Source organism: Odontesthes bonariensis, chromosome 19 (assembly GCF_027942865.1).
Source record: "Odontesthes bonariensis isolate fOdoBon6 chromosome 19, fOdoBon6.hap1, whole genome shotgun sequence".
Classification (NCBI taxonomy): domain Eukaryota; kingdom Metazoa; phylum Chordata; class Actinopteri; order Atheriniformes; family Atherinopsidae; genus Odontesthes; species Odontesthes bonariensis.
Window position 1 is genome coordinate 3,568,137 of NC_134524.1, and position 25,585 is coordinate 3,593,721.

Sequence of the window (25,585 nt, forward strand, 5' to 3'; positions counted from 1 at the left end):
TAAATAGGTCAGTTTTAACCTAAACCGGGTCAGTTTTAACCTAAATCGGGTCAGTTTTAACCTAAATCGGGTCAATTTTAACCTAAATCGGGTCAGTTTTAACCTAAATCGGATCAGTTTTAACCTAAACCGGGTCAGTTTCAACCTAAATCATGTCAGTTTTAACCGTTGATCTGTTGTTTCAGACACCCGACTCTGTCAGGCAGCTAAGAGTTAACCTTTGCTCTCCTCTCGCTGCCGTTCCCACCCTGAAACCAGTTTCTGCTTGCCCCGGGCGTATCTGAACACAAAGGGGTGGATTCCTGTCTTTGGTGTGTGTCTGCAGTCAGTCGGGCCTCCGATCATGTTTGCATCCAGGTCTTTCTGCAGGTTCGGGTTCAGCTTCCCTCGGATCAGAATCTACAAGGTGAGTTTAACAAACCCAAAAAGTTCAGCTGTGTCACAGACCGAGTGTCTCACAGCTCTTTACATGGAGCTTCCTTTATTGAGCAACAACCCTTCTACAGCAGGTAGTAACTTCACAGTTTCTGACTGAAACGTTGGTTTTTACAGCTCAGAACGGAGCTTTTGTGTGTGTGAGCAGCGTGTTCCTGCTGTAAGGTTTGGTCCGTGCTGGGTGTAGGTGTTAGCTAACAGCTGTGGAATGTGTGAGCGGGGTTCTTCCTCCTCTGTGAGGATGTGTGCACGCCTGAGGCTGCTGCCACCAGCAGCTGCAGCACACGTTCAGCCTCTGACTGTTGCTTCGTTACCACACGTCCTCACAGGCTCGTCTGAGCGTTTCCTCATTCGCTGACTTCCGTGGGTGTAAAGCTGGCTGCTTTAAACTGTGAAGAGTCTCAGGTGTGAGTTTAACGGCTTCTTTTTCTCTCTCAGCCCAGCTCAGTGTGGTCGGCCTGCGTTGAGACCGGCTTCAGCAGTCAGCCTCCATCCAAAGGTAACCTCTCACCTCGTTAAATCAGCTCAGAATAATACAAACGGCTCTGTTGTCTGAAGCCTCGTGGTTAGAGAGGAGGATGTTGTGAAGGGAGGGACTTCAACAGCACAACAGTCCCTGCAAGTACAAACAGTATAAACCCAACAATGTAAAACGTACATAGGAAACAGAGGCTGTGATATTCATACAGCACATTTATATCAGCTCACAGCGAGCAAAGCGTCCCACAAAGAGCTGTGAAAAGGTAAAAGGTGTAGAAAACACACAGATGAACAGAGACGGATGTCAGACATTAAGTTTTGAGCCTTGATTTAAATGTTTAAATCCTCTGAAATGACATTTTAAACACAACAGAACAAACTATGAGCTTATCTTGAAATTGAAGGCAGCGACGCGTCAAAAATAGAGTTGGGACAGCTCCATGTTTCCCACTGTGCAGCATCCCCTCTTCTTTTAACAACATCTGTACACATCTGGAACTGAGGAGCCCAGCTGCTGGACCTTTGGCAGAGGAATGTTGTCCCATACCTGTCAGACGGAGGATTCCTGGGTCTTCTTTGTTTGTTTGGATAAACCCGACCTGAACAACTTCTATCACCGCTGTCGCCGTTCTCTGCACGTCTCACTAAATCCTTCTCTTCTCGTCTTAGATGCGTCTCTGCGTTACAGCCGCGGTCGCCCCGTCCTTTCTCTGCGCCTCCCCGCGGGTACAGAGTGTAACTTCACTCTGACGCCCATGTTGACCACAGTCGGCGACCTGCTGCGAGACATCGCGGCCGAGGACCCCGGAGTGTACACCGCCGCCCTGATGAACAACGGTAAGAGATACGAGTCTGAAGAGTCCTCACGAGACATGTCATCAGGTTACTGTTCTCACCGTTTGGTTAAAGTCCTCGTTAGAAACGATGTCTGAGGCCCGACTCTGACACAGTTGTTACACAGTTGTTACACAGGTGTTACACAGGTGTTACACAGGTGTTACAAAGCTGTTACAAAGCTGTTACAAAGGTGTTACACAGTTGTTACACAGTTGTTACACAGTTGTTACAAAGGTGTTACACAGTTGTTACAAAGGTGTTACAAAGGTGTTACACAGTTGTTACACAGTTGTTACACAGTTGTTACACAGTTGTTACACAGTTGTTACACAGTTGTTACACAGGTGTTACACAGGTGTTACACAGGTGTTACACAGGTGTTACACAGGTGTTACACATGTGTTACACATATTTTACACATGTGTTACACACTTGTTACACAGGTGTTACAAAGCTGTTACACAGGTGTTACACAGGTGTTACACAGTTGTTACACAGGTGTTACACAGTTGTTACACAGGTGTTACACAGTTGTTACACAGGTGTTACACAGGTGTTACAAAGCTGTTACACATATTTTACACAGGTGTTACAAAGCTGTTACACATATTTTACACAGGTGTTACACAGATGTTACACAGGTGTTACAAAGCTGTTACACATATTTTACACAGGTGTTACAAAGCTGTTACACATATTTTACACAGGTGTTACAAAGCTGTTACACATATTTTACAGTTGTTACACAGGTGTTACACAGGTGTTACACAGTTGTTACACAGGTGATACACATATTTTACACAGTTGTTACAAAGATGTTCACAGTTGTTACAAAGATGTTCCACAGTTGTTACACAGTTGTTAGAAAGATGTTACACAGTTGTTACAAAGATGTTACACAGTTGTTACACAGTTGTTACAGCTGTTACAAAGCTGTTACACATGTGTTACACATATTTTACACAGTTGTTACAAATTTGTTACACATATTTTACAGTTGTTAAAAATTTGTTACAGTTGTTACAAAGGTGTTACACAGTTGTTACAAAGGTGTTACACAGTTGTTACAAAGGTGTTACACAGTTGTTACAAAGGTGTTACACAGTTGTTACAAAGGTGTTACACAGTTGTTACAAAGGTGTTACACAGTTGTTACAGTATATGTTCCACAGGTGCTACACAGGTGTTACACAGGTGTTACAAATTTGTTACACATATGTTATACAGTTGTTACAAATTTGTTACACATATGTTACAAATTTGTTACACATATGTTACAAAGGTGTTACACATTTGTTACAAAGGTGTTACACAGTTGTTACAAAGATGTTACACATGTTACAAAGATGTTACACATGTTACAGCTGTTACACAGGTGTTACACATGTGTTACAAATTTGTTACACAGTTGTTACAAAGGTGTTACACAGTTGTTACAAAGATGTTACATTTTTTACAAAGGTGTTACACAGTTGTTACACATGTCTTGAATGTAACAATGAGATGAAGCCATTTTTCAAACTGAATGAATAACAATAAAACTGTGGTTTTCCCTTTCCTCAGATGGACAGAGAATCTCCTCGTGCACTTCAATGGAAACTGTTCTCAATGAAGACTTCTAGCTCATCATCAATGATGTCACATACAACGTGCGCTCACTTGGACAAGGTAGAACCCTCCGTATCCACAGGGGGCGCTGTGAGTCTCTATGTAGAATCAGCGGACCCGCTGTAAAGTTTTAATGCTGTCCACCATGTTTCCCTCCGTCAGGCTCCTCCCACGAACACATGTTGGGTCTGAATGACATGAAGTATCTGGTCAGCCTCCTTCACTCAGCCCTGACTCTTCCTGAGCTGCTGCACGTCAAACACTCGGAGCTGCTGGTCAAACAGGAGACGCTCCGGCAGCAGCTGCAGCCGCTGGAGAAGGTCCTGCTAATGCTAATGCTAATGCTAATGCTGCTGTGGGCTCACCAAACTGGGCTGAACTCACTTTCCTCTCAAACCCAAACACAGGTGAGAGTCCAGATGGCAAAGAAGGCGGAGACCAGAGCGACCATGCTGGGGTGGGCGGGGCTTGGCTACCTGTCGCTGCTGGGAGGATTCCTGGGATACCTCACCTAGTAATCACAGCACATACACACACTTTCAACTTTCTGCGCTCGTGTCAGGTCAGATGAAATGTTTTTGTGTGTCAGGTATGTGTTTGCCTGGGACGTCATGGAGCCGGTCACCTTCTTCATCTCCTGCACCACCAGCATGATCTTCTTCGGCTACTACATCCTCACCAAGCAGGTGTGTGTCCTGTCTCTGTGAGGACCTGGTTCCAGTGCGGTTCAGGTCGGGGTTGTGTCATCGTGTTGTTTCGGAGCAAATCTGTTTGTCCGGGTCGTGGTGGGCAACAGGGCAGGCAGGAATCCCCAGACCTCCCTCTCCTCAGCCACCTCCTCCAGCTCTTCCAGGGGGGTTTCCCAAGCCCCCCGGAGAGAGATATGGGCTGTGTTCGAAACCGCATACTTCCATACTGCATACTCATCGATCAGACAGTATGCAGAGCGTTTACCCACAATGCATTTCGCTCCTGCCTGAGCCGAAATCTGCCGGCCTGAAGCTGATTTCCCTTAAGCTCTAAACTCTGTAAACTTTAGGAACATTTGAAACATTTTCAGGTGAGAAAGTAGTCGTTTAGACCCCCAACGTGTTGAAAACCTGACAAAATACCGGCTGTTTACAATTTTGTTCCCACGAATTCGGCGCTACTAAAGCTAGCCGCAGTGAGCAACGCACTTCTGGTTATTTTCACAAAATAAAATAGCCGTTGCCTTTTATCATAGGGAAAGCCATAACGATACAATCGGTGCTTTTGTTTTGAAAATAGGAAGTGAACCTACCCTCGTTGTAGCTAGCTTGAAACTGCCGTTTTGACAGGAAATGACGATCGGCGACGTCACGTTACGTTGCATCTTGGGTAGTTTGAGTATGAGCAGTAACCTCATGATGCATACCCAACATTTCGCTTACTCAAACTCGCTTACTAACTCAAAAAGTTAGTAGGAGTAGTAGGAGTAACAGCCATGGTGTCTCCATCTGGTCCTGGTCTGCCCTGAGGCCTCCTTCCAGCAGGCTCATCTAAAACACAGTCCCAGGGAGCGTCTGGAAGTTCGTTTATATGCTCATATTGTGAGCTTTGAGTGTCTTTCTGGGGACAAAACAACCTGCAACTGTCTGTTAGGTTGAGGCTCAGATTGGTTTGATATCGTTTAGATTTAAAAAAGTCTTCCAAATGATACGATCACACAGGCTCTTTATTCACACCCTTAAAAACTACTCATAATGGCGCCCTTTAAACTACATTTATGCTCGTTCGAGACCAACACATGACCAAGGTTTTTATCACCTCTGAGTTTCGTTCAGTTGGTGAACGGTTTCTTTTATACATGGATGGGCACAACCGTTTTACATTTTCCTCATTTTTTAATTCTTGATTACTCAATAATTATTTAACTCGATCATAAAATGTTATTTTGCAGTTCAGAGTGTAAATATAAACTTGTGGACAATGAAAGCTGACAATATTTCTGAAGGATCTTGCCTGATTTTTCCATGCTGGTTGTGTTTCTGCTCTCCTAATCTGACGATACCAGCAGCAACAAAGAGTTTAACTGTTTGCATTATGTGGGCACTGCAGATACTTTGCCAGCTTTGGGGTTCCTGGGACCTCGCTTAGGTACAACTTACCGGCTTGTTATCTTTTATTAGGAGCTCGACCGCCAAACAAACCTGCTTTCTGTCCCCTGGTTGCACAGAAACCTGTCTGTAACAACACTTCTGTCACTTCCAGGTTGAGTTTGGACGGTCATATCACATGGTTACAGTTGGAAAAGGATCACGTTTAAGCTTAAATACATTCTTTTTGCAATGAGAGCGTCATGGACACCAGTTGGCAACATGTAAACCTAACAGGTTATCTTTATCACCTTCTGGTTGGGTGTAGTTGGTTTCACCTGGTTAGGACCAGAGTGCAGTTACTATTCTGACCACTAGATGTCACATGTTGTTCAAACGTGGTTAAAAGGCTGTTTCAGCCTGCAGGAACAGATGAATCATTGGGATGTTTGAGGGGGAGGAAAGTTTTTTTTAGATTTAGATGAAGGTAAGTTTGGGTTTTTATTTGGTTTCGGGTCAGATTTTATTATGTTTAAGGGGGATTATTGTGAAGTTTGAGTGATGTTACACAGGAACTTTTCAGATTCTTAAAAATACTTAATTCAGCTTTAATTTGTCATAAAATATATTGAATTCATATTGAAGTAAGTCTTGAAATGCTGGAAATTTCAGTGATCAGTAAAGTTTGGTTTTCGTTGGAATAAAGTTGCACTCTGCTTAGTTTTAGGTTGGATTTAGGTTATTATTATTTAGGGTTGGGCAACGATTAAAATGTTTAATCTAATTAATCACGATTAATCGCATTTGTACGCAATATAGCTTTTAGCATTTAGTTTTATTTTAAATGTGCTGCCATATGAATGAAAGTGCCATAACATTTGTTGTGCAAACACACTTTTAACATCAGCATCTTTCTGTAGTTTTTATGTAGAAGCCTCGCTCCACTGTCTGTTTCCTTGAATGACTTGCTGCTATCAGTTGTGTGTTTTGCCTTTAAGTGATATTTTAGACTGGAACTACTACGCTGAGAAGACAATTCAACTTGGCAGAGTTTACAGATGACTTTGGTTCTGTCGACTCCGCCGTCTGGAAGAACTTTGAAATGAAAATGCACGAGTAAAAGTTCCGTACCCTTCTCCAGGTTTGGTGGATCCGCCGATTACTTTCTTTTCCGGTTCCACAGCAGACAGCAGCAGACTTTTACAAAATAAAAGCCTGTGAGCAACAGACTTTTACAATAATAAAATTAATTTTAAAAAAAAATAAAAAAAACTGCGTTAATGTGCGATAAAATATTCATCGGCGTTAAATAATTAACGAGTTAACGCGATAATAACGAGTTAACTCGCCCAGCCCTAGTATTATTATTATTTATGTATTAAGTTATAGAGAATCAGGTGAACATGTGAACTAACTTTGACTTCTGTGTGTTTGCAGGATTTCGCCTTTCCAGAGGTGAGGGATCGTAACTTCCTCCACCACTTTTACAAGACAGCGTCACTTCAGAAATTTGATGTTCGAAAGTACAACGAGCTGAAAGACGAGCTGGCCAAGATGACGAAAGCAGATTTCTCTGTTTTATACTCAAATGTTTTTCAAAGAGGAGATGAAATGTTGCACACAAACACGATGATGCTTCCACAGACGGCTGCTCTGAGACTCACACCTGATCTAAATCAAAGCAGGAAGCGTCACCTACCTGTGGGTTTGTGTTCAGGTGGACGGCGATCTCAGGAGGCTGAGGAGCGCCTTGAGGCTGCAGCTGTCCGTGGATCAGATCCAGCCTTAATATCTCACCTTTTGTGACTTTAAACATCATGTTTGCACTTTTTATGAAAACACTTTTACATTTTGTCTTTAATGAAAACAAGAGAAAAAAATCTTTAAACGTTCTTAACCTGCATTGTTGTGTTTTCTTCTCTACTGTCTCTTTAAATCCTTCAATATATGTTACAAACATGAGTATTTATGTTGCAGAATGGATCATTTCTGATACCTTAGCGGTTAACGGATACCTTTATGTGCTGCCGTAAACTTTTCTTTTAAAGGGGAACTCCGGGGCATTTGAAGCGTGTTTCCATTGCTAGAGGTTGTCAAATACTGATAGTAGGACACAGACAGGTGCAAATCTGCGCTCCCTGTGTGGAGATCGCGCTGTTCGCTCAGCCTGTCATGCGAGGCTAATACGTGGTGGCTAGGGGCAACTGCGTTCAAGTATTTAAAACATTACAACAATATTACTGGGCATGCATTGTTGTAATGTTTTAAATACTTGAACGCAGTTTTTCTAGAGAATATAATTGTTTTCTATATGGGATTATCGTCCATCGACTCTTTTGGGCTTTCACATGCGCGAGCGTACAACTAACCGGTGAGTGACATGCTGTTTATAAAGTTGTTTTGTAACGTCCCCATGCCAGTAATGTGAGAACCATGCATATGGTTTTGTATTTGGTTAGCATGACGGGCTGCGCGAACAGCGCGAACAGCGCGAACAGCGCGATCTCCACACGGAGCGCAGATTTGCACCTCTCTGTGTCCTACTATCAGTATTTGACAACCTCTAGCAATGGAAACGCGCTTCAAATGCCCCGGAGTTCCCCTTTAAGTCCAGTTTCGCAGATTATAGGTTGTACCAGAGAGTCTCTATTATGAGGAGAGGGAAAACTGGCGGCTATTTCCGGGTGGTACTGCACTCTGGGGGCGCCAACGAAGCAGTGCAGAGCACGCCGAACTCTATGGTGGTACTATGAAATCCACCTTAGATCCAGCCATTGCTTTGGATATGATTTTTTATATTTTTTCATTTTAATTTTCCTAAAGGCAGGATAAATTATCCTTTCAAACGGCACTTGGTTTGATTTTTTTAGACTCACTAGATTTGTTTAAAATACACATTTATTGTCAGTATTGCATCCCGAGTGACGTCACGCATGTGGCATCACTTTACGGCATGGTCAGTCCTAGCGCTGAGCTAGCAGAGAGGGGTTAGCTCAAATAGTTACAGATTTCAGCACAGCCCTTTTACATACTCTCTGACTAGCCTCTGGTTTAGCTTTGGTTGTTGTTAGCGGCACCAGGTTAGCACTCTGGCACAGTGGATGAGTGCCGTAAAGCAGCCGGTCGTAATCAGCCGTGCGTTCTTTAGATTCCGTTAGCTAGATGCTAGCGGATACTGACTCGCAAATGCCAGACCTGTAAGAAAACAGAAAGCTATAACTCCCAGGTTATTGTACTTTCGATATAAATCCACATCCCTCTGTCAGAAATCACAATATTATTTTCAGGTTTCAGCCGCTAGCGGGGACATTTTTTGAGTTATTAGCGCCAGCCCTATGGAAAATGGTCATTCTGCACTCGCTCGCCAGCGCCCCCAGAGAAAATCAACTGAACTGCAGCCAAATTTTTTATAATGGGGCGAATAGGAAGTGGAACGGCTGTCTGTAAAAGGGCTGTGGTTGTACCTTTAAAATCATCTGTGCTGTCTTCCAATGTTTCTGGTTAAAATGCATCACCTGAATGTCTCTTTTTTACCTTTAAAAAGCCAACTACCTCCCCGTATTAACCAAATATTTGCCCCTGCCGTGCACATCAAACTACATTTTAAAAACAGATTGCATATAAATTGCAGGACATTTAAACTAAAATCAGTATTTATTGAACCGTACCAACAGGAGCAAACTTTTATTTGTATTTTACTGGTTACAAACTGGTGATTTAATACCAATACAAACAATAAAACCAGGTTTTAGTCACATAAAACAGGGAAAACCTCTGTCAGCACTCAGAGAACTGAAAGAGGGAGTCCTTCGTGTTATCAGAGGTTGAATCTGGTGATGGCGGACCAGCCGGTGTGGAAACGGATCCACTCGAAGTAATAAGCGACCTGCGACAGGAAACAGGAGCAAAGCGTCATGACTCGTGACACGTCGTGTTCACGCTGAGGTCAGTCGCTGTGTGATGATATTCAACATGAGACTCACTTCTTTTTTATAACAGGTGGAACAAATGCTTCTAATAAAGATTTAAATGTTAAAAGTATTCATAAAATAGACTTAATAATAGATCAAATAAACATGAATATGAACTAGAAAGAATGCTGAAAAGCTGAACGTGGACAGCTGACCATGCTAAAAAAGATGAAAATGGTGAAAATTTAGTAGAACAAACAGTTGCTGAAGTCTTGGTTGAAGGAGTTTGAAGTTGAAATCACAATCGTGGAATGATTGTGAAACACAGGAAAAAATTGAAAATTTAGTAGAAACTCATTTGCTGAAGCTTCAAAAGGCCTGAAATGTATTTTTGGAAGTTGGAGCTGGATGAATTAAAAAAAAAAAAACTACAGAAAAGAGAAGAAAAATGCTAAACAAAAAGTGAAAAAATTCAGAAAGAAGAGAAACAATGTAGAAAAATTAGAAAGTCATTTGCTTGAGTTCCAAAAGGCCTGAAAGGTATTTTTTAAAGGAGCTGAATCTGAATGAAGGCACAAAACTACAGAAAAGAAAAATGCAAAAAGCATCGGCAGTTGGAAGGTACTGCCGTGATTCAGAGGCTTCTAATTCAAAAAGTAAAGTTCTGAAGCCTATGAAAAGTAACATTGGCTGAAAGAGGAAAAATTTGCCTACGTTTTAATGCTAAAATTATTTTTGTGGTTTAAAGATTTTGGAAACAGTGACAGGTTAAAAACTTTTTTCCTGAAGAATCTTTCTGTATTCTTCCACTGTCAGTTGGAGCCTCCACTTTGCACACGAACATTCCGTGCCATTGGAATGCATTGTAAACCTAGAAATCATCAAGGATTTTAGTACATTTTTAAACTGTCATAGTTCAAAATTGGCTGAATATTTTGAAAAAGCTGCTTCACTCTGTCTTGTGAACATTTTAAAGTTTGAATGGTGTCTCTAGCTGAAAGCATGCTGAAGTAGTTAAGTTTGAAAGAGGAGGAAGCTTTTTTAATGATTTGAAAGAATTTACCATTACTTTTAAAGGGAGGAAAAGTTGCACAAAAACCTTAATATTTTGAAAATTATAAAAGTCAGAAACACTAAAAATAACAGCCCCCATCTCCAGAAAGAGCTGAACGTTGTGTGCAAAAATGGTTTAATTTGCTTAAAGGATGCGGAAGTAGTTAAACGTCTAAAAACATACAGAGAATATAATAATAAAGAGAAACAGAAAAACAATAGGGAGAATGCCTTAAAGCATTCTGTGGTGCATGCTGCCATGATTGGTGTTTTTAGATCCGTCTGTGGTGCATGCTGCCATGATTGGTGTTTTTAGATCCGTCTGTGGTGCATGCTGCCATGATTGGTGTTTTTAGATCCGTCTGTGGTGCATGCTGCCATGATTGGTGTTTTTAGATCCGTCTGTGGTGCATGCTGCCATGATTGGTGTTTTTAGATCCGTCTGTGGTGCATGCTGCCATGATTGGTGTTTTTAGATCCGTCTGTGGTACATGCTGCCATGATTGGTGTTTTTAGATCCGTCTGTGGTACATGCTGCCATGATTGGTGTTTTTAGATCCGTCAGTGGTGCATGCTGCCATGATTGGTGTTTTTAGATCCGTCAGTGGTGCATGCTGCCATGATTGGTGTTTTTAGATCCGTCTGTGGTGCATGCTGCCATGATTGGTGTTTTTAGATCCGTCAGTGGTACATGCTGCCATGATTGGTGTTTTTAGATCCGTCAGTGGTGCATGCTGCCATGATTGGTGTTTTTAGATCCGTCTGTGGTGCATGCTGCCATGATTGGTGTTTTTAGATCCGTCTGTGGTGCATGCTGCCATGATTGGTGTTTTTAGATCCGTCTGTGGTGCATGCTGCCATGATTAGTGTTTTTAGATCCGTCTGTGGTGCATGCTGCCATGATTGGTGTTTTTAGATCCGTCTGTGGTGCATGCTGCCATGATTGGTGTTTTTAGATCCGTCTGTGGTACATGCTGCCATGATTGGTGTTTTTAGATCTGTCTGTGGTACATGCTGCCATGATTGGTGTTTTTAGATCCGTCTGTGGTACATGCTGCCATGATTGGTGTTTTTAGATCCGTCTGTGGTGCATGCTGCCATGATTGGTGTTTTTAGATCCGTCTGTGGTGCATGCTGCCATGATTGGTGTTTTTAGATCCGTCTGTGGTGCATGCTGCCATGATTGGTGTTTTTAGATCCGTCAGTGGTGCATGCTGCCATGATTGGTGTTTTTAGATCCGTCTGTGGTGCATGCTGCCATGATTGGTGTTTTTAGATCCGTCTGTGGTACATGCTGCCATGATTGGTGTTTTTAGATCCGTCTGTGGTACATGCTGCCATGATTGGTGTTTTTAGATCCGTCTGTGGTACATGCTGTGCAGAGGCCTATCCGTGATGGTTCATCCTCTTCCTCTCTGGGTTTCAGCCGCCTGAGACATTCTGTGGGTGATTTATCTGATCTAAATGGCACTCTGGTGTCCCGCTGTGTATCCTGACCTCTGCTAACTCGTCTCTGTGATATAAAATCTAATCACATTACAAACGTCAGCAGAACTGCTTCCTACTGCTTAGAATTAGGGCTGGGCAACAATCTAATTAATCACATGATTTCCCTGATCAATCGCATTTGTACAAAAATTCCAAAAAAGTAGTGTATAGCTTTTAGCATTTAGTTTTATTTTAAATGTACTGCCATATGAATGAAAGTGCCATAACATTTGTTGTGCAAACACACTTTTAACATCAGCATCTTTCTGTAGTTTTTATGTAGAAGCCTCGCTCCACTGTCTGTTTCCTTGAATGACTTGCTGCTATCAGTTGTGTGTTTTGCCTTTAAGTGATATTTTAGACTGGAACTACTACGCTGAGAAGACAATTCAACTTGGCAGTGTTTACAGATGACTTTGGTTCTGTCGACTCCGCCGTCTGGAAGAACTTTAAAATGAAAATGGCCGAGTAAAAGTTCCGTACCCTTCTCCATGTTTGGTGGATCCAAAGATTACTTTCTTTTCCTGTTCCACAGCAGACAGCAACAGACTTTTACAAAATAAAAGCCTGTGAGCAACAGACTTTTACAAAATAAAAGCCTGTGAGCTACAGACTTTTACAAAATAAAAGCCTGTGAGCAACAGACTTTTACAACAATAAAATAAATAATAAAACCTGCGCTAATGTGTGATAAAATATTTGTTGGCGTTAAATAATTAATGAATCAATGCGATAATAACGAGTTAACTCGCCCAGCCCTACTAAAATAATGTATATAAAGTTGGAAAAGATATTCATAACAACCAGATTGGATCCCGGTAATGCAGCCAGAGTTCTTCCACAAACCGTCCAGCAACCTGCTCATAAATGACTCAGCGGTTTGGTCACTGTGTCCAACCCGATCGGGTCTCTCTGGTCATCGATTGGATCCAAATCTGCCGGTGGTGCTTTTCTCACTGAGGTCCGTTGCAGCTGTGTCGACATTAAAAACTAAACTCCAAACCTTGCTGTTCTCACCAGCCTGCGGGTAACAACTGCTCAGACTTTGTCTACGTTCAGCTCTTTGTTGCAGAGACGGTGGCTGCTGGTTTCTCCCCTTCAGGACCGGATCCTCAGCAGCATCTCTTTGGTGGCTTTCAGTTGGCCTTCAGGGTTTGTTCTCCGTGTCATCGAGTGTTTATAGATATAATTTGGGTGAAAACGTGTTAATCTCTGATAAGTGGAAATGTTTTCTTACCTGCGTATAAACTCCGGGGAATCCTGGCTCTCCACACTTCTCCCCCCAGCTGACGATGCCCCACAGGTAGGACACTCCCAGCTCGTCTTCACACACCAGCGGACCGCCGCTGTCCCCCTGACACGAGTCCACGCTGCCGTCCAGGTCACCTGCGCACGTGCACACGTTTAAACCTGCACGGCAACCACAAAACGGCCTATTTGAACGTCTGCGGCGGCGTGCACGCACCCACCTGCACACATCATGCCTGGTTTGAAGCGATGCTTGTAGGCCGATTCACAGCCGGCGATGAGGGACACGTTGGCCCAGAGCAGCACCTGAGCGGATTTTCCCTCTGCGAACAAAGTCGTCTTTACGATTATTTTCAAACTTTCTCACTGATATTCGGTCTGACTGATAAAATGATCCCGGTGCGGCATGTCGAGGTGTTTGAATGCAGGTTTCAGAGCATCACATGGTCACCTCCACCTCAGTGAGCTAAAGGAACATCTCTGCTCCACCATTCTTTTTCCATAAAATCAAATTTTATCCATCTCACCATCAAAACAGTAATTTAATTAAAAAAAAAAAAAATTTATTTATTTTATCTATTTTATTTTATATTTTAATTTAATATTTTTTAAATTTTTATTATTATTATTTTTAAAACAGCTTAAAATATTGTCAAATTCTGGATGTTTTATTCTCAAAATGATGACGAATGTGATGTATTCCGAAGGTTTCCTCCCATTGACCACCTGAGGAAGTTGCTCCTCCCCCTTTCAGCTGTTTTGCCTACCTGCTGTCCGCCCCCACCCTGAGATGCTGCAGGTGTGGTTGGCTTGGAACAGTTGGGTGGACCAGGGCACGCACACCGGTCTGACGGCCGGGTTATCCTCCAGGCATTTGTCCTGGAAGGGAAGCTCCTTCAGCTTCACCAGAGCGATGTCGTTCTCGTACGTGCCGGCGACGTACCTGCAGGACGAGCGCGCAGAATCACTAAAGCCCCTCAGTTTCTTTGTTGTGTGGCGGTCTGCGTGCACTCTTACTTTGGATGGATGATGATTTCTTTGACGGGAACAATGTCGGTTGTGCTTTGGGGTCCATGCTTCTTCCAGAGAGAAAACTTGACTTGGAAGACGGAAGGATTCGGCCTGGTGAAGAGACGCTGTTATCAGCTCAAACAAGAGAACCAACGAGATACTTTTACACTTACAGGTATGACTGTTCCTGTCCCCCAGACGCACTGCAAAATACACCATCATGTCAAACATGAGTCATTGTCCACAGTTCTGTGCAAAAACTGTCTATTCAGTCCTCATTTCTTGGATCTTTAAAAGTGATCGTAAGCAAAAGTTCTCCAGAAAGTCGATGTGATGTCAGTTTATCGGTCACTTTACGTAATAAGGGAAAACTCAACATATGTAGCTTTTAAGAAACAACTAAAAACTTGGCTTACAGATAACCAGGACTGTAAACATGAAGGGTAGTTTTATTTAACATGCAATACTAAAAATAAATTGGTAGTAATTCTGTAATTCTTAAAATGAGTTGGCACTTTATTCCGTGCACTTTAAAAATAGCACTTTAGGATAAATGCACTTTAATATAGTACCTAATGCACTTTAATAAATGTATACTTGTATAGGAGGGTAAAACATTATTTGCCAATCAGATGCATTTTAATGTCTGAAACTACTGTGCGACAAAATTGTGTTGATATGGTTTTTCGGTATGGTATTCTTACCATAACAGGTAATTTGTTGTATATCTTGTGATGTGGTTAAGTGATATGGAATGTTGTACGCTTTGTTTTCTTGTTTCCTGTTTCCTGTTTTTGTCTTTATCTTGTCTTGATTTTAGTGTGAACAGCAGGATTGCAGATGGAAATTAGCCTTGGAGCTAAATCTGGCATATTTACATTGTATGTTTATTAATATGCAGAGTCCTGTCACAAATAAACAAATAACTAACGAGGTGAGACCACTTTAGAAATGAAAGGAATTGGGAGTCGGATGGAAAGTCAAAGTACAAGACTGTTTGAAAAAGTTGTGCAGAGTGGATCCTCAGTGTTTCTAAGTGTTCAGTCTCAGAAGGTCCTTTGACGAGCACCTGCCTCCATCTCCTCCAAACACCTTATAACAGCGACATGCTGATGAATCGGTTAAACTGTATCTGAGTAACGTCAGTGCTGTGATTAAACCTTCCAAAGGAAGAAAAGGATACTCGACTGGATCTCCTGCTCTGATCTGATCCAGTATGAATGTAACCACAGACAGAACCTACTCGTATAAATGCTCTTATTAAAGTTTGATTACTGAGGCTTAATGTTGTTAAAAATGTCAGGTGATTTAAATATTTTACACACTTTGTGTTAACGGTAATGCTGACTACCAGTGTTCCACTTTTCTAGTATTTTCTGTAAGTATGTTAAGCAGCATCAATGCAGAACAGAGTATTGCACAAATTCTACTCCATAAAAAATAATCGTACAAAAGTAATATGTCTCATTTACGTCTAATGACCCACTAAAAGTGTGCTGTGGCGTGTTTCTCTGTAGAGTCTCTATTTCTATTGTAATTTTATTAGTTTGCTGGGACAAATATTGGACTACAACCCTTGGGTGTGAGTATAAAAACTGCAAAGTCATCACTAAAAATCGCCTCCCCTCCTTCGACACAAAACTGGATGGTGCAGCACCTTCTAGAATGTAACAGCTGTGAGACAACAGTTAAATTATGATTCTCAGATTTACTGTTTGGCTCTGCATCTGACCACATTAAAGGGATAGTTCTTCTTACCCCCTGCTGCGTCCTGTGAGCAGAGTTCCAGCCTCATTTTGGCGTTGATGAAGGTAGTCCGGCTAGTTGGCTGGGGTTTAAAAAATAAAGCGTTTTGCTTCTCAAAACAATGTGTTCAACAGAGTAATACATTTGCATCACAAAATCGTCCCTCACGAAAAAGTCAGACCTCACATCGCTTGGCGCTATTTTTGCCTCCCTTGATATCAATGCGTTCAGCCACCTAGCGATAGCTGCACCTGTTACGGTGTTTACTGCTCGGTATACACTTCGGTCTGCTCGGTCTGCACAGCAGGCAGTGATATGAAGGGAGAGAAAATAGGGCCAAGCGATTGTGAGGTCTGACTTTTTCCTGGAGAACGATTTTGTGATGCGAATGTATTACTTTGTTGAACGCATATTGCCGGACTACCTTCGTCAACACCAAAACGAGGCTGGAACTCTGCTCACAGGACGCAGCAGGGGGTAAGAAGATGTTCAGAAATGATGTTGCTGATATGGGATGTCACACAGCTTCATGTCAGAAGAGGCGGACTATCCCTTTAAGTCTACAACACTCAGCTCAGGGGTGTTGGCATACCTTTTAACCCATGAAGTCGTGGTGACTTGGAGCCAGGTCCCTGTTCCTACCTGACACAATGAGCAGCAGTCACGACCCAGCAGCCTCCGATATAAGCCCCGCCACAGTCGATCCTTCGGTTCTCCTGTAGAGCGACCTGCCACTGTATCTGAGTCTGCAGACCAGCAGGAAGAAGCAACAACAAGCGGTTTCTTTGAATCAAACTAAAGACTCTCCTGGCAGTAGGAAAATGTCAGGAATGATGGGTGAGATGTATCCTAAACGGTCTGTTCACACTGAATGGATGGTGGCAGTTATAACTACTGGATGGCTTCATGGACAATATAAAAACATATCTACTCCAGTAAATATGTGTTATAAAGTGGATGGTAATCTATTTGCCAGTCAAACCATTTTAAGCAGATCCGGTATGTTGGACTTTGAACACAGTAAATATGCGTTTGAGATCAACTCACAGGCTTTGCTGGGATTCCTCCCACAACCCTCTTGACTCGGCCCCTGCGTTGTTCATCGTCGTCCGCCACATCCTTATTGGGAATCCCACAGAACAGCTTGGACTCCATTTGCTCCCGATAAACCGTCGTTTCTGGACACAAACATTCACAGACTGAGATTTGGTCTGGTGATTGGAAGACTTGTTTTTTTTTTTTATTAGGTCTTTTTCAAGTCGTGTAGGACATACAAGAGAAATAAGGATAATAGAAAAAATTAAATAATAGCAACAAAAAATAAGTATGCCTATATAAAGAAAAATAAAAAATAAAAAAATTAGCAAACTGAATAGGGCGTACACTTCAAGCAATGACAAACGTAATGCATCCCTAGTACTCTATGTATGTGGACAAATTCTCATAGAAGAGGTGAGTAGCCTATTATGGGTCTTATTAAGGATCATTGTACTTAGCTAGGTGATCTAAGAAAGGCTGCCAAGTCTGGTAAAACGTATTGGGGTTGTTTATCATGCTGTATCTAATTCTCTCCATGTGCAACATAGAGGTTACGTCTGTCAGCCATGTGGAAGACTTGTTTTGACATGATTCTGATAGCTGATAAGTGATGGAAGGCCCAACGAATACTGCATGACAAGGTCTGCATAATATTCTGTTATAGTTCCACCTTAAGGCGGTGAGTTGGGTTGAGATAAGGGTCAAACAGACCACTTCGGTTCTTTATGGAGTTGACTTTACATGCTTTTGGAGTACAGAAACCTTTGTATAGTTCGACTACAGAAGGAAGTCTTTGGAAGGAACTATGTATGGATCAGTCAAGACAATCTAAATGTCCCGTATTTATTCTTAATGTTTGACATTAAGAACTGCCTTAATGTGAAGCTCGGGGTCTACGGAGCCTGTTTATGATGGAGGAACCGGCTGCTGGTTCGCTGTCTCGTCACGAGTGTTTGTGTCTATGGTGAAAATGTAACCAGAGGAAAAGCTCATGAAGGTATAGAGTCTAGAGCAGTGATACTCACTATTTTTTTCACAAGAGCCACATTGGCAGAGCAAAATCAAGGTTAGAGCCACTTTTACGACAACATACTAAAGTCCCCTTTTGCAAATGTGCATTTCTACATATAAAACATCCCACAAAAAAAGAAACACAGCCAATACATTTTCAATTCAGACCACATTTACCTTTAATAGTGGGATGAGCGGAAGCTGGCCTGCATGTGCTCGACTTTCTTCATGTTGTATTTGTAGTTTGTTGTTGTAATCATAGTGAGACATTCAGATGAGCATGGTTTTTGTGCTGGTTTTTGCCCTTTTTTAATTAAAAACCGATCCATTTTGCCTGCATCTCGCGCCGGCTAAAGGAGCTAGCGTGCTCTGCGGTCAAGTGTGACGGTGGTTTAAGCGGGCTGCGTTGCCAGGTTTAACAGTGTGCCCCCTTTAGGAAACACCATCAAGCCTTAATTAATACTTAATAAAAATACTTAATACTGTGCAGTATTCACTGTGTGTTATTTGAAAAAATGTATTGTTATCGTTACCACATTGTTATAAGCTACTATGTGAGTGCGAGCCACCAATTAAAGCTTGAGGAGCCGCATAATGAGTATCTCTGGTCTAGAGCATATGTGTCAAACTCAAGGCCCGCGGGCCAAATGTGGCCCGCCACGTCATTTTATGTGGCCCGCGAGACCTTAAAAGGTCTGATTGTCTAAAAGTAAATAAGTCAAATATGTGCAGTGACCAAAAAACTACATTTCCCACAATGCATGCCAATTATGTTACACGCGAAGTGACGGCATCCTGCATACTGGACTGCAATGTTTCCAAATCGATGCGATTGGAATTGAGAAATACAAATGATGATCCCAAAATGTCCAGAAGAGAAAAAATGATGCAGAGGCCCTTCCATCTGCATCATTTTTTCTGTTTCAAGAAAGATTGGAAGGCGAATACGTGTTTGTGCTTCAAGGAGAAAAAACGGTATGTGTTCGCGAAAGCCACAACCGAAAACAATGCGGCAGTAAAAGCTAGCTTTGTTTGATAATTCAAGTTTTTAACAAAGTAAATGTCATAACTTGTGTCTGATGTTATTTTTCTTTATTCACTTGGATAGTTTGATCATTGATTGATGGAGTTGATGTGGGTTTCATAACCTGGCAAATTAAAAGGATTTATGATATAATAACAGAGCAACAAGCAAACATATTTTTTTTAAATCTATGCAAATATATATGTGATATTTGTAACTTTGTAAAGTATATGTATATACTACATATACTTTACAAAGTTAAAATAATAAATTAAGAGCTATTTAACATTAAGGAGTAGTTACATTTATTTTACATTGCATTTAGTTACATCTGCCCCTTTGAGGGCAACGATTATGCTGATGTGGCCCTCGGTGAAAATGAGTTTGACACCCCTGGTCTAGAGTATAGAGAAGTCTAAGACCACATCCCTTATTTCAAACATGAAACATAACTTTTTTCAAACTTTCCTGTAAAATACCCTCTGTGGTCTTTTAGTAGCAGTGGGAATCACTGTCTTAACCGACTTAACTGTCTACATGTGTGAAGGTGGGAATGAAATGCATGTTAAGGGAAGCCCTCGAGTGGAGGTTCAGCGCTGCTGCTTTTGAATTCACTTTTATAGTCCAATAAAATCATAGTATTCTTTATTCTGAACAGACTCTGCATTTTTTGTTGCTGTCAACAAGCCATGTTGTTTGCTCGGTTGGGGGCTTGTCCGGGATCTTTTGTACTTTGTTTGGATTTTAGTTTCAACGTAGCGTAGTTGTAAGAGAATTCTTTTAAGTAAGGTAGTGAACAGTATGTGTGGTCTAATACTTGCTCATGTGCCTTGCATTCAAAGCACCCTTGTGACGGTGACAACCAGCGCTCTGCCTGCTGATATATTAGGGAAGCATGAAGTTGACGACATTGAACAGAAGTGTCCGTGTTGAGGCTACATACCGTTTTTACGAGAGTCATACTCTGAAATACAGAAAAGAGAACAAATGTAATTATTGCTACCACCTCTCACAACGACAGTTTTTCAGACAAACACGTGAACACATCAGTTACCCGTAAGTTTGGGTGTCCGGGTCTCAGTACGTCCTGCTGCAGAAAAGAAAAACATACCACTATTTACATTCAGGTGTGGTTTAAAAGTTGTCTTCTTTACAGTGTAAAAACCTTTACACATACTTTAAACAAACTGTTGTGTTGCAGTTCATTTGTACAAACTGAATTTGATTTAGCTTTTTGATGATTTAACCAACACAAAATCACTTTTATTTGGACAAGAAGTGCAAGAATATTCAAAATTCCGTGTCTATTGGTGAAAAACTACAACATGGAGACGCTATTTCTCAAACTGTAAGAGAGAAAATAGGTGTTAATCATAAGTTTATCCAATTGGCTTTTGTAACTATGAATGGAATATACTGAATGACTTGGAGTCATTTTGTTGCTCCAAAATATATATATTTTTGTATCTTAAGCTGTCATTCTGCTGCAGATATGATATGATTGACTTATTATTCGGTCTTTATTCGAAGGATATCATTATGAATCAGCCCACGGTCCCAGCAGGAATATTCATATCTAACATTTATTTAACCAGGAAATGGAAAACTTACGAGTGTCCTGCAGCTCAGGTCAACAGAAATGACACAATAATAAACAGATTTATATCAAACTAACTATGAAACACCAAAAACCAGTAACTTAACTTTTTAATCACAGGCCAAACGGGGCAGGTTGGTCATCTTAACTCTTAGAATCGGGCGTATTGGAAAATTTGCTTCAGTTCAATCGGTGAAAAAAGCTCCTTAAGATTCAGATGAATTCTGCAGCATCTTGCAGGCAAACAGCATAGTTAAATAACCCTTTCCTTTTCAGTATTGACGTTAAGGATTGATGAAATGAATAACAACAATAAACCGGTACTTTATTGAAGGATAGGGTCTGTAGATGAATTGGGAGCAGACCAAGGATAGCTTTATAAATAAGGAGTTTACCAGAGAACAAAGGAGACCATTCAACCTGAGCATAAAGCATGCAGTGGTGTGTGCACCATGGTGGAATCCAGTGCATGTGAATAACATCACTATAATCCAACAGAGACCATTTTGATGCCACTTGTTAAAACTCTGCAAACATCCAACTAACTCACAACCAGTCCTGTTTTGGTGGAAATGTCCTTTTTGACAGTAATGAACATTCTTAGAGCAGAGGAAACTAAACTGCACGCTCAAAACTCCTTTCAGAAAGCAAAAACTTGGGAGTAAATCTCATAAAACTACTTTTGGAGTAACGTCTTACTGAAACGATTCATGCTTTTAGCTGCTTCATCTTCACCATCCAGGCAGTCGATCTGTTTGTCACCGACTGCTTCTTTTTGAAGACACACACCCGTCTTACAGCGGAAAGCAGCGTTCCTGCACTCTGACAAACACAGTAATACACAGTGAGGTGAAGGACATATCCCTTTCAAAGAAAATGCTTTTGTCTCTTTTTTCATTTGGTTTACTTTTGCAGCACATTTCATCGCTGCGGTCGCCACAGTCGTCGACTCCGTCGCACGTCTGGCTTAGAGAAATGCACTTTCCGTTTGCACAGCTGAAGCCACAAACTGTGAGTTTGGGAGAAAAGTATCTTGTTAGAGAGTTCCTTATCATTCAGAAAGTACATAAAGTGGCTCAGGAGGACACGTTGGGATTAAATGCAAAATTACACTTTGTTTCTGTCTGAAAGATGAGTTTCACCATCATGTGGTCACCTCAGTGGTCAAGACTCCATGTGGGTAACCCTAACCCTAACCCAGGGAGGTTTTCCATTGTTATCTGCTTTTATATACCCTTCCCTTCCACATACCCTTACCCTAACGGTGCGTTCAGACCGGACGCACCGCACCGCGTTACTCGCGCGAGTTTTGCAGCGGGTGTAGTTGAATTTACTCGCCTTATTCGCGCGAGTAAACAACGAGCGAATTTTCGCTCAAGGGGCTATCCATTTCATTCTCTCATCAACCGTGGCTGATATAAGTACCATCGCGTCCTTGTACCTGCTGTGGCAGTCCGAGATTCGTCAGAAACGCACACGCCGTCGTGTCTGGGTCAGTGGAGCGCCTTGTGTCCTGCAGAGAGATCACGGCACCGATCCTCCCGAGCAGGTTCATCAAACTGGGTCCTGATGAGCCTGAAATACCGTCTTGTCATTCGCGCGGCAGTATTCGCCTCATTTGCGCCGCCTCAAAACCGTCATTCGCGCCGCCGGCTCGAATCCGTGTCTATTCGTGTTTTTGCATTGACTTTGAATGTAATCACGTCGCGCGAAAAATTCCGGTCTGAACGCACCGTAAGGGTCACAGGACCCGTCCCTAACCCTAACCCAGGGAGGTTTTCCATTGATGTCTGCTTTTATGTACCCTTCCCTTCCACATACCCTTACCCTAAGGGTCACAGGACCCGTCCCTAACCCTAACCCAGGGAGGTTTTCCATTGATGTCTGCTTTTATATACCCTTCCCTTCCACATACCCTTACCCTAAGGGTCACAGGACCCGCCCCTAACCCTAACCCAAAGTGGAAACCCTCTGCAGGACAGATGACAAACTTAAGGTTTTCTTGTGCACGGTTTCCAGATTGTTTTTTGTTGTGCACGGTTTCCAGATTGTTTTTGTTGTGCACGGTTTCCAGATTGTTTTTGTTGTGCACGGTTTCCAGATTGTTTTTCTTGTGCACGGTTTCCAGATTGTTTTTTCTTGTGCACGGTTTCCAGATTGTTTTTGTTGTGCACGGTTTCCAGATTGTTTTTCTTGTGCACGGTTTCCAGATTGTTTTTGTTGTGCACGGTTTCCTGATTGTTTTTGTTGTGCACGGTTTCCAGATTGTTTTTTATTGTGCACGGTTTCCAGATTGTTTTTTCTTGTGCACGGTTTCCAGATTGTTTTTGTTGTGCACGGTTTCCAGATTGTTTTTGTTGTGCACGGTTTCCAGATTGTTTTTGTTGTGCACGGTTTCCAGATTGTTTTTGTTGTGCACAGTTTCCAGATTGTTTTTCTTGTGCACGGTTTCAAGATTGTGCACACAACAAACACAACCTGGAGGAATTGTGTGGGCAGAGTTTTGCAGAATCAGTGTGAACTGACCTTCTGGTGGTTGCTTGTAACAGGTTACGGCAGCAACCCCCGTGTTAATGTTCACCTTGTCGTAGATCTCACACTCAGCCAGAGACGTCTCGTAGCCTTGGCAGCGGACGCTAACGCAGCGGCTGGGGAGTTTTTGGTCACCACTGGCCGTCAGGGAGCTGTAGGCCACATAATCTGCAGAGGCTGCACCCCTGTCAACATCGTAGTTTCAGTTTAACCGTGATGACGTTCAAAAGCGTGAGGTAGTGTGTTGACCGTCCCCACTATGCTAATTATGAATATGCATCTTGTAAATCCATCTCCTCACAGATCGTGTCCGTGCTCCCTGCAGGCGGCGTTGGCGGCTGCTATGTTCCACAGCTCGTGACACACCAGTAGGTCGTCCCTGTTGCCACTGCCGTCAGGAAGGGAGATCCTGACTACTCCTGTGTCGCTGCTGAGTGAGCTTTCAAACTTCGGTATATTTTCTGTGGTTGGAAAGAAATAAAGGAGGGATTGTCCTTAGAGGTAAGACCAAAAACACAAGACGTATCTGAAGGCATCTGCAAAAGCAAACCTTTGCAGTCGCTCCCAAAGTGGGACATCAAGGGACTGTTGCTCCTGGATGAGAGACTCATCACCTGGAGAAACGGGTCAGATTTATCAAGAAAAGAAACATTCTGCAACAAAGTAACACAAAATAATTTGTCTTTTTTTTTATTTTGCTCTTTGGCTCCCCCTGCAGGTGTGGGTTGTCATTAAAAAAAACAAATCTCGGTGTGAACCCTGCACATGCACAGCCATACACAGGCCACAATGACACCATCAAAAGCCAAAATAACTAAAACTATTCAAGCAAAAACGAGTTGTGAACTGGTTTTATCTCATCCAGTTTTTCATTGTAGTTTAAGATGAGTCAGAATCACATAGTTTTAAGGTTCACAAACTTCTCTAAAAGTGTTAAAAAAAAGTGATGATACATTACCTGGCAGTAGGATCTGTATTTCCTGTGGTCGAGTCCACATACTGATTTCACACCCTTACTGGGACACAGGTAGGGCGGTTTGTAGGTGCAAGCTCCCTCGGTACATCGCTGCCATGGAAGGCAAAACACCAGGTCACATGATGTGCGAGTCAGCCTGATGGATGCAGACCGACAGTCATGTGTTCATTCATACATGGGGTCATTACAGCAAACAAGAAAGCAGGATGAATCCTACATCCTACCGAGCAATTCAAAATGGTCTTTATGAGCAGCATCTCAAACATGAGCAAGAAAAAACACAAAGAACTTCACAAAGCTGATATTTTAGGCCCAATCTAGGGTTGGCTTCACACCAGCTCTGTGGCATCTTTCCTCTTTTTTAATCATATCAGCCATGGATTACATAAAACTGGTATTTATAACTAATTTCTTTACTCAAATTGGCATCTAACAAAGGAGATGCAGAAAAAAGATGATTAATATCCCTTAAAATCACTCCAGTTCTCTCTTTTACTATCAAGGATATGTTACCACAGCCTGAGGGCTGTAACATCGAGGATAAGGAGAGGTTTGTTTCCTCAAGCCTTAAAGCCCTTCTGTCTATACCCCCTATGTGGTTTGGATTAATGTACATTTATATATTTGGCTGGAAAGGTACTGAGAGCGTTTCACCACAACTACAAGTTTAAAGAACTCGTACTTTTTCCTCAGACACTTTTGTGGGCCCAGGAAATCGTCTGGATCAGGTGGTTCAGGGGTCGTAGGGGCAAACGTAGGGGTGGGGGTTGTGGCCACCGTGGACGGGTCTGTTGATGACGGGGGATCATCGGTGGCTGATGGTCTGTCATTGACTGGTGGACTCTTCTGGAAGAGCATTCAGACACAGTTCAGAGGCAAATCAATAGAACAGAACAGCTCAATATACACAGAATCTGAATGTTAAAGCATTATGCCGACGATGCACACGTTTATTTCATCGTCTACAGTCCCGTTCAAAGTCCTGATCCAGCCCTCATTTCTTTATGTTTTCAGACTTTAACCTTTAAAGTGTCCTGATCAGCAGTTCTGCAGCTTCCTGAAGCTCTTTCAGAGTTTCTCTTTGGACTTTTTCTGCTTCTTTCCTCATCTTCAGTCCAGTCCTTGTACCTGAGCATCTTCAGAGGAATGTGTTTTTTCTCTGTTCAGCCACTTAACTCTGAGCTGTGAACCATTCAGGCAGGAAAAAGGCTCCTAACTCAAGGGATGAACCAGTGTTGTGTCCACACAGAACAGACAACTTAGCAAAGAAGCCGTTTTAAACTGGATCTTTAGGCACTTTGTTCCCAGCAGCCTGTCACAGAGACACATCATTTGTTCCCATTTCTTTAGCTGCATCTGTGAAAAACAGCTTCATAGTTTCAGCTTTTTTGTACATTTACGTTTAAAACTGCTTTCAGTTACCAAAAGAGTCAAATTAATATAAGAAATTCAGTTTAAAAAAAATCCTAATCCCAAAATAATGAATGTTATCACGTCTAAAAGTAGGAAAAGAACGACAATAATAAGAATTAC

At 42.1% G+C, this 25,585-nt stretch overlaps 1 protein-coding gene and 1 pseudogene across 1 annotated transcript; one reads left to right on the top strand and one right to left on the bottom strand.

Annotated features, from left to right (window-relative positions):
• Positions 1-343: 343 nt before the first annotated feature.
• Positions 344-7,469, top strand: LOC142369492 (calcium uniporter protein, mitochondrial-like; annotated as a pseudogene).
• A 1,694-nt stretch (positions 7,470-9,163) lies between these two features.
• Positions 9,164-24,910, bottom strand: cfi (complement factor I). Its single transcript, XM_075451840.1, has 16 exons — positions 24,735-24,910; positions 24,035-24,188; positions 23,627-23,690; positions 23,378-23,537; positions 23,071-23,261; positions 21,452-21,553; positions 21,244-21,366; positions 20,002-20,037; positions 19,891-19,911; positions 16,922-17,052; positions 16,517-16,620; positions 14,135-14,239; positions 13,885-14,060; positions 13,339-13,440; positions 13,107-13,255; positions 9,164-9,303 (listed from the first exon to the last, which is right to left on the bottom strand). Exons 1-16 carry the CDS (start codon positions 24,908-24,910, stop codon positions 9,235-9,237), a joined length of 1,863 nt encoding a protein of 620 aa, XP_075307955.1. The 3' UTR covers positions 9,164-9,234.
• Between the last annotated feature and the right edge of the window lie 675 nt (positions 24,911-25,585).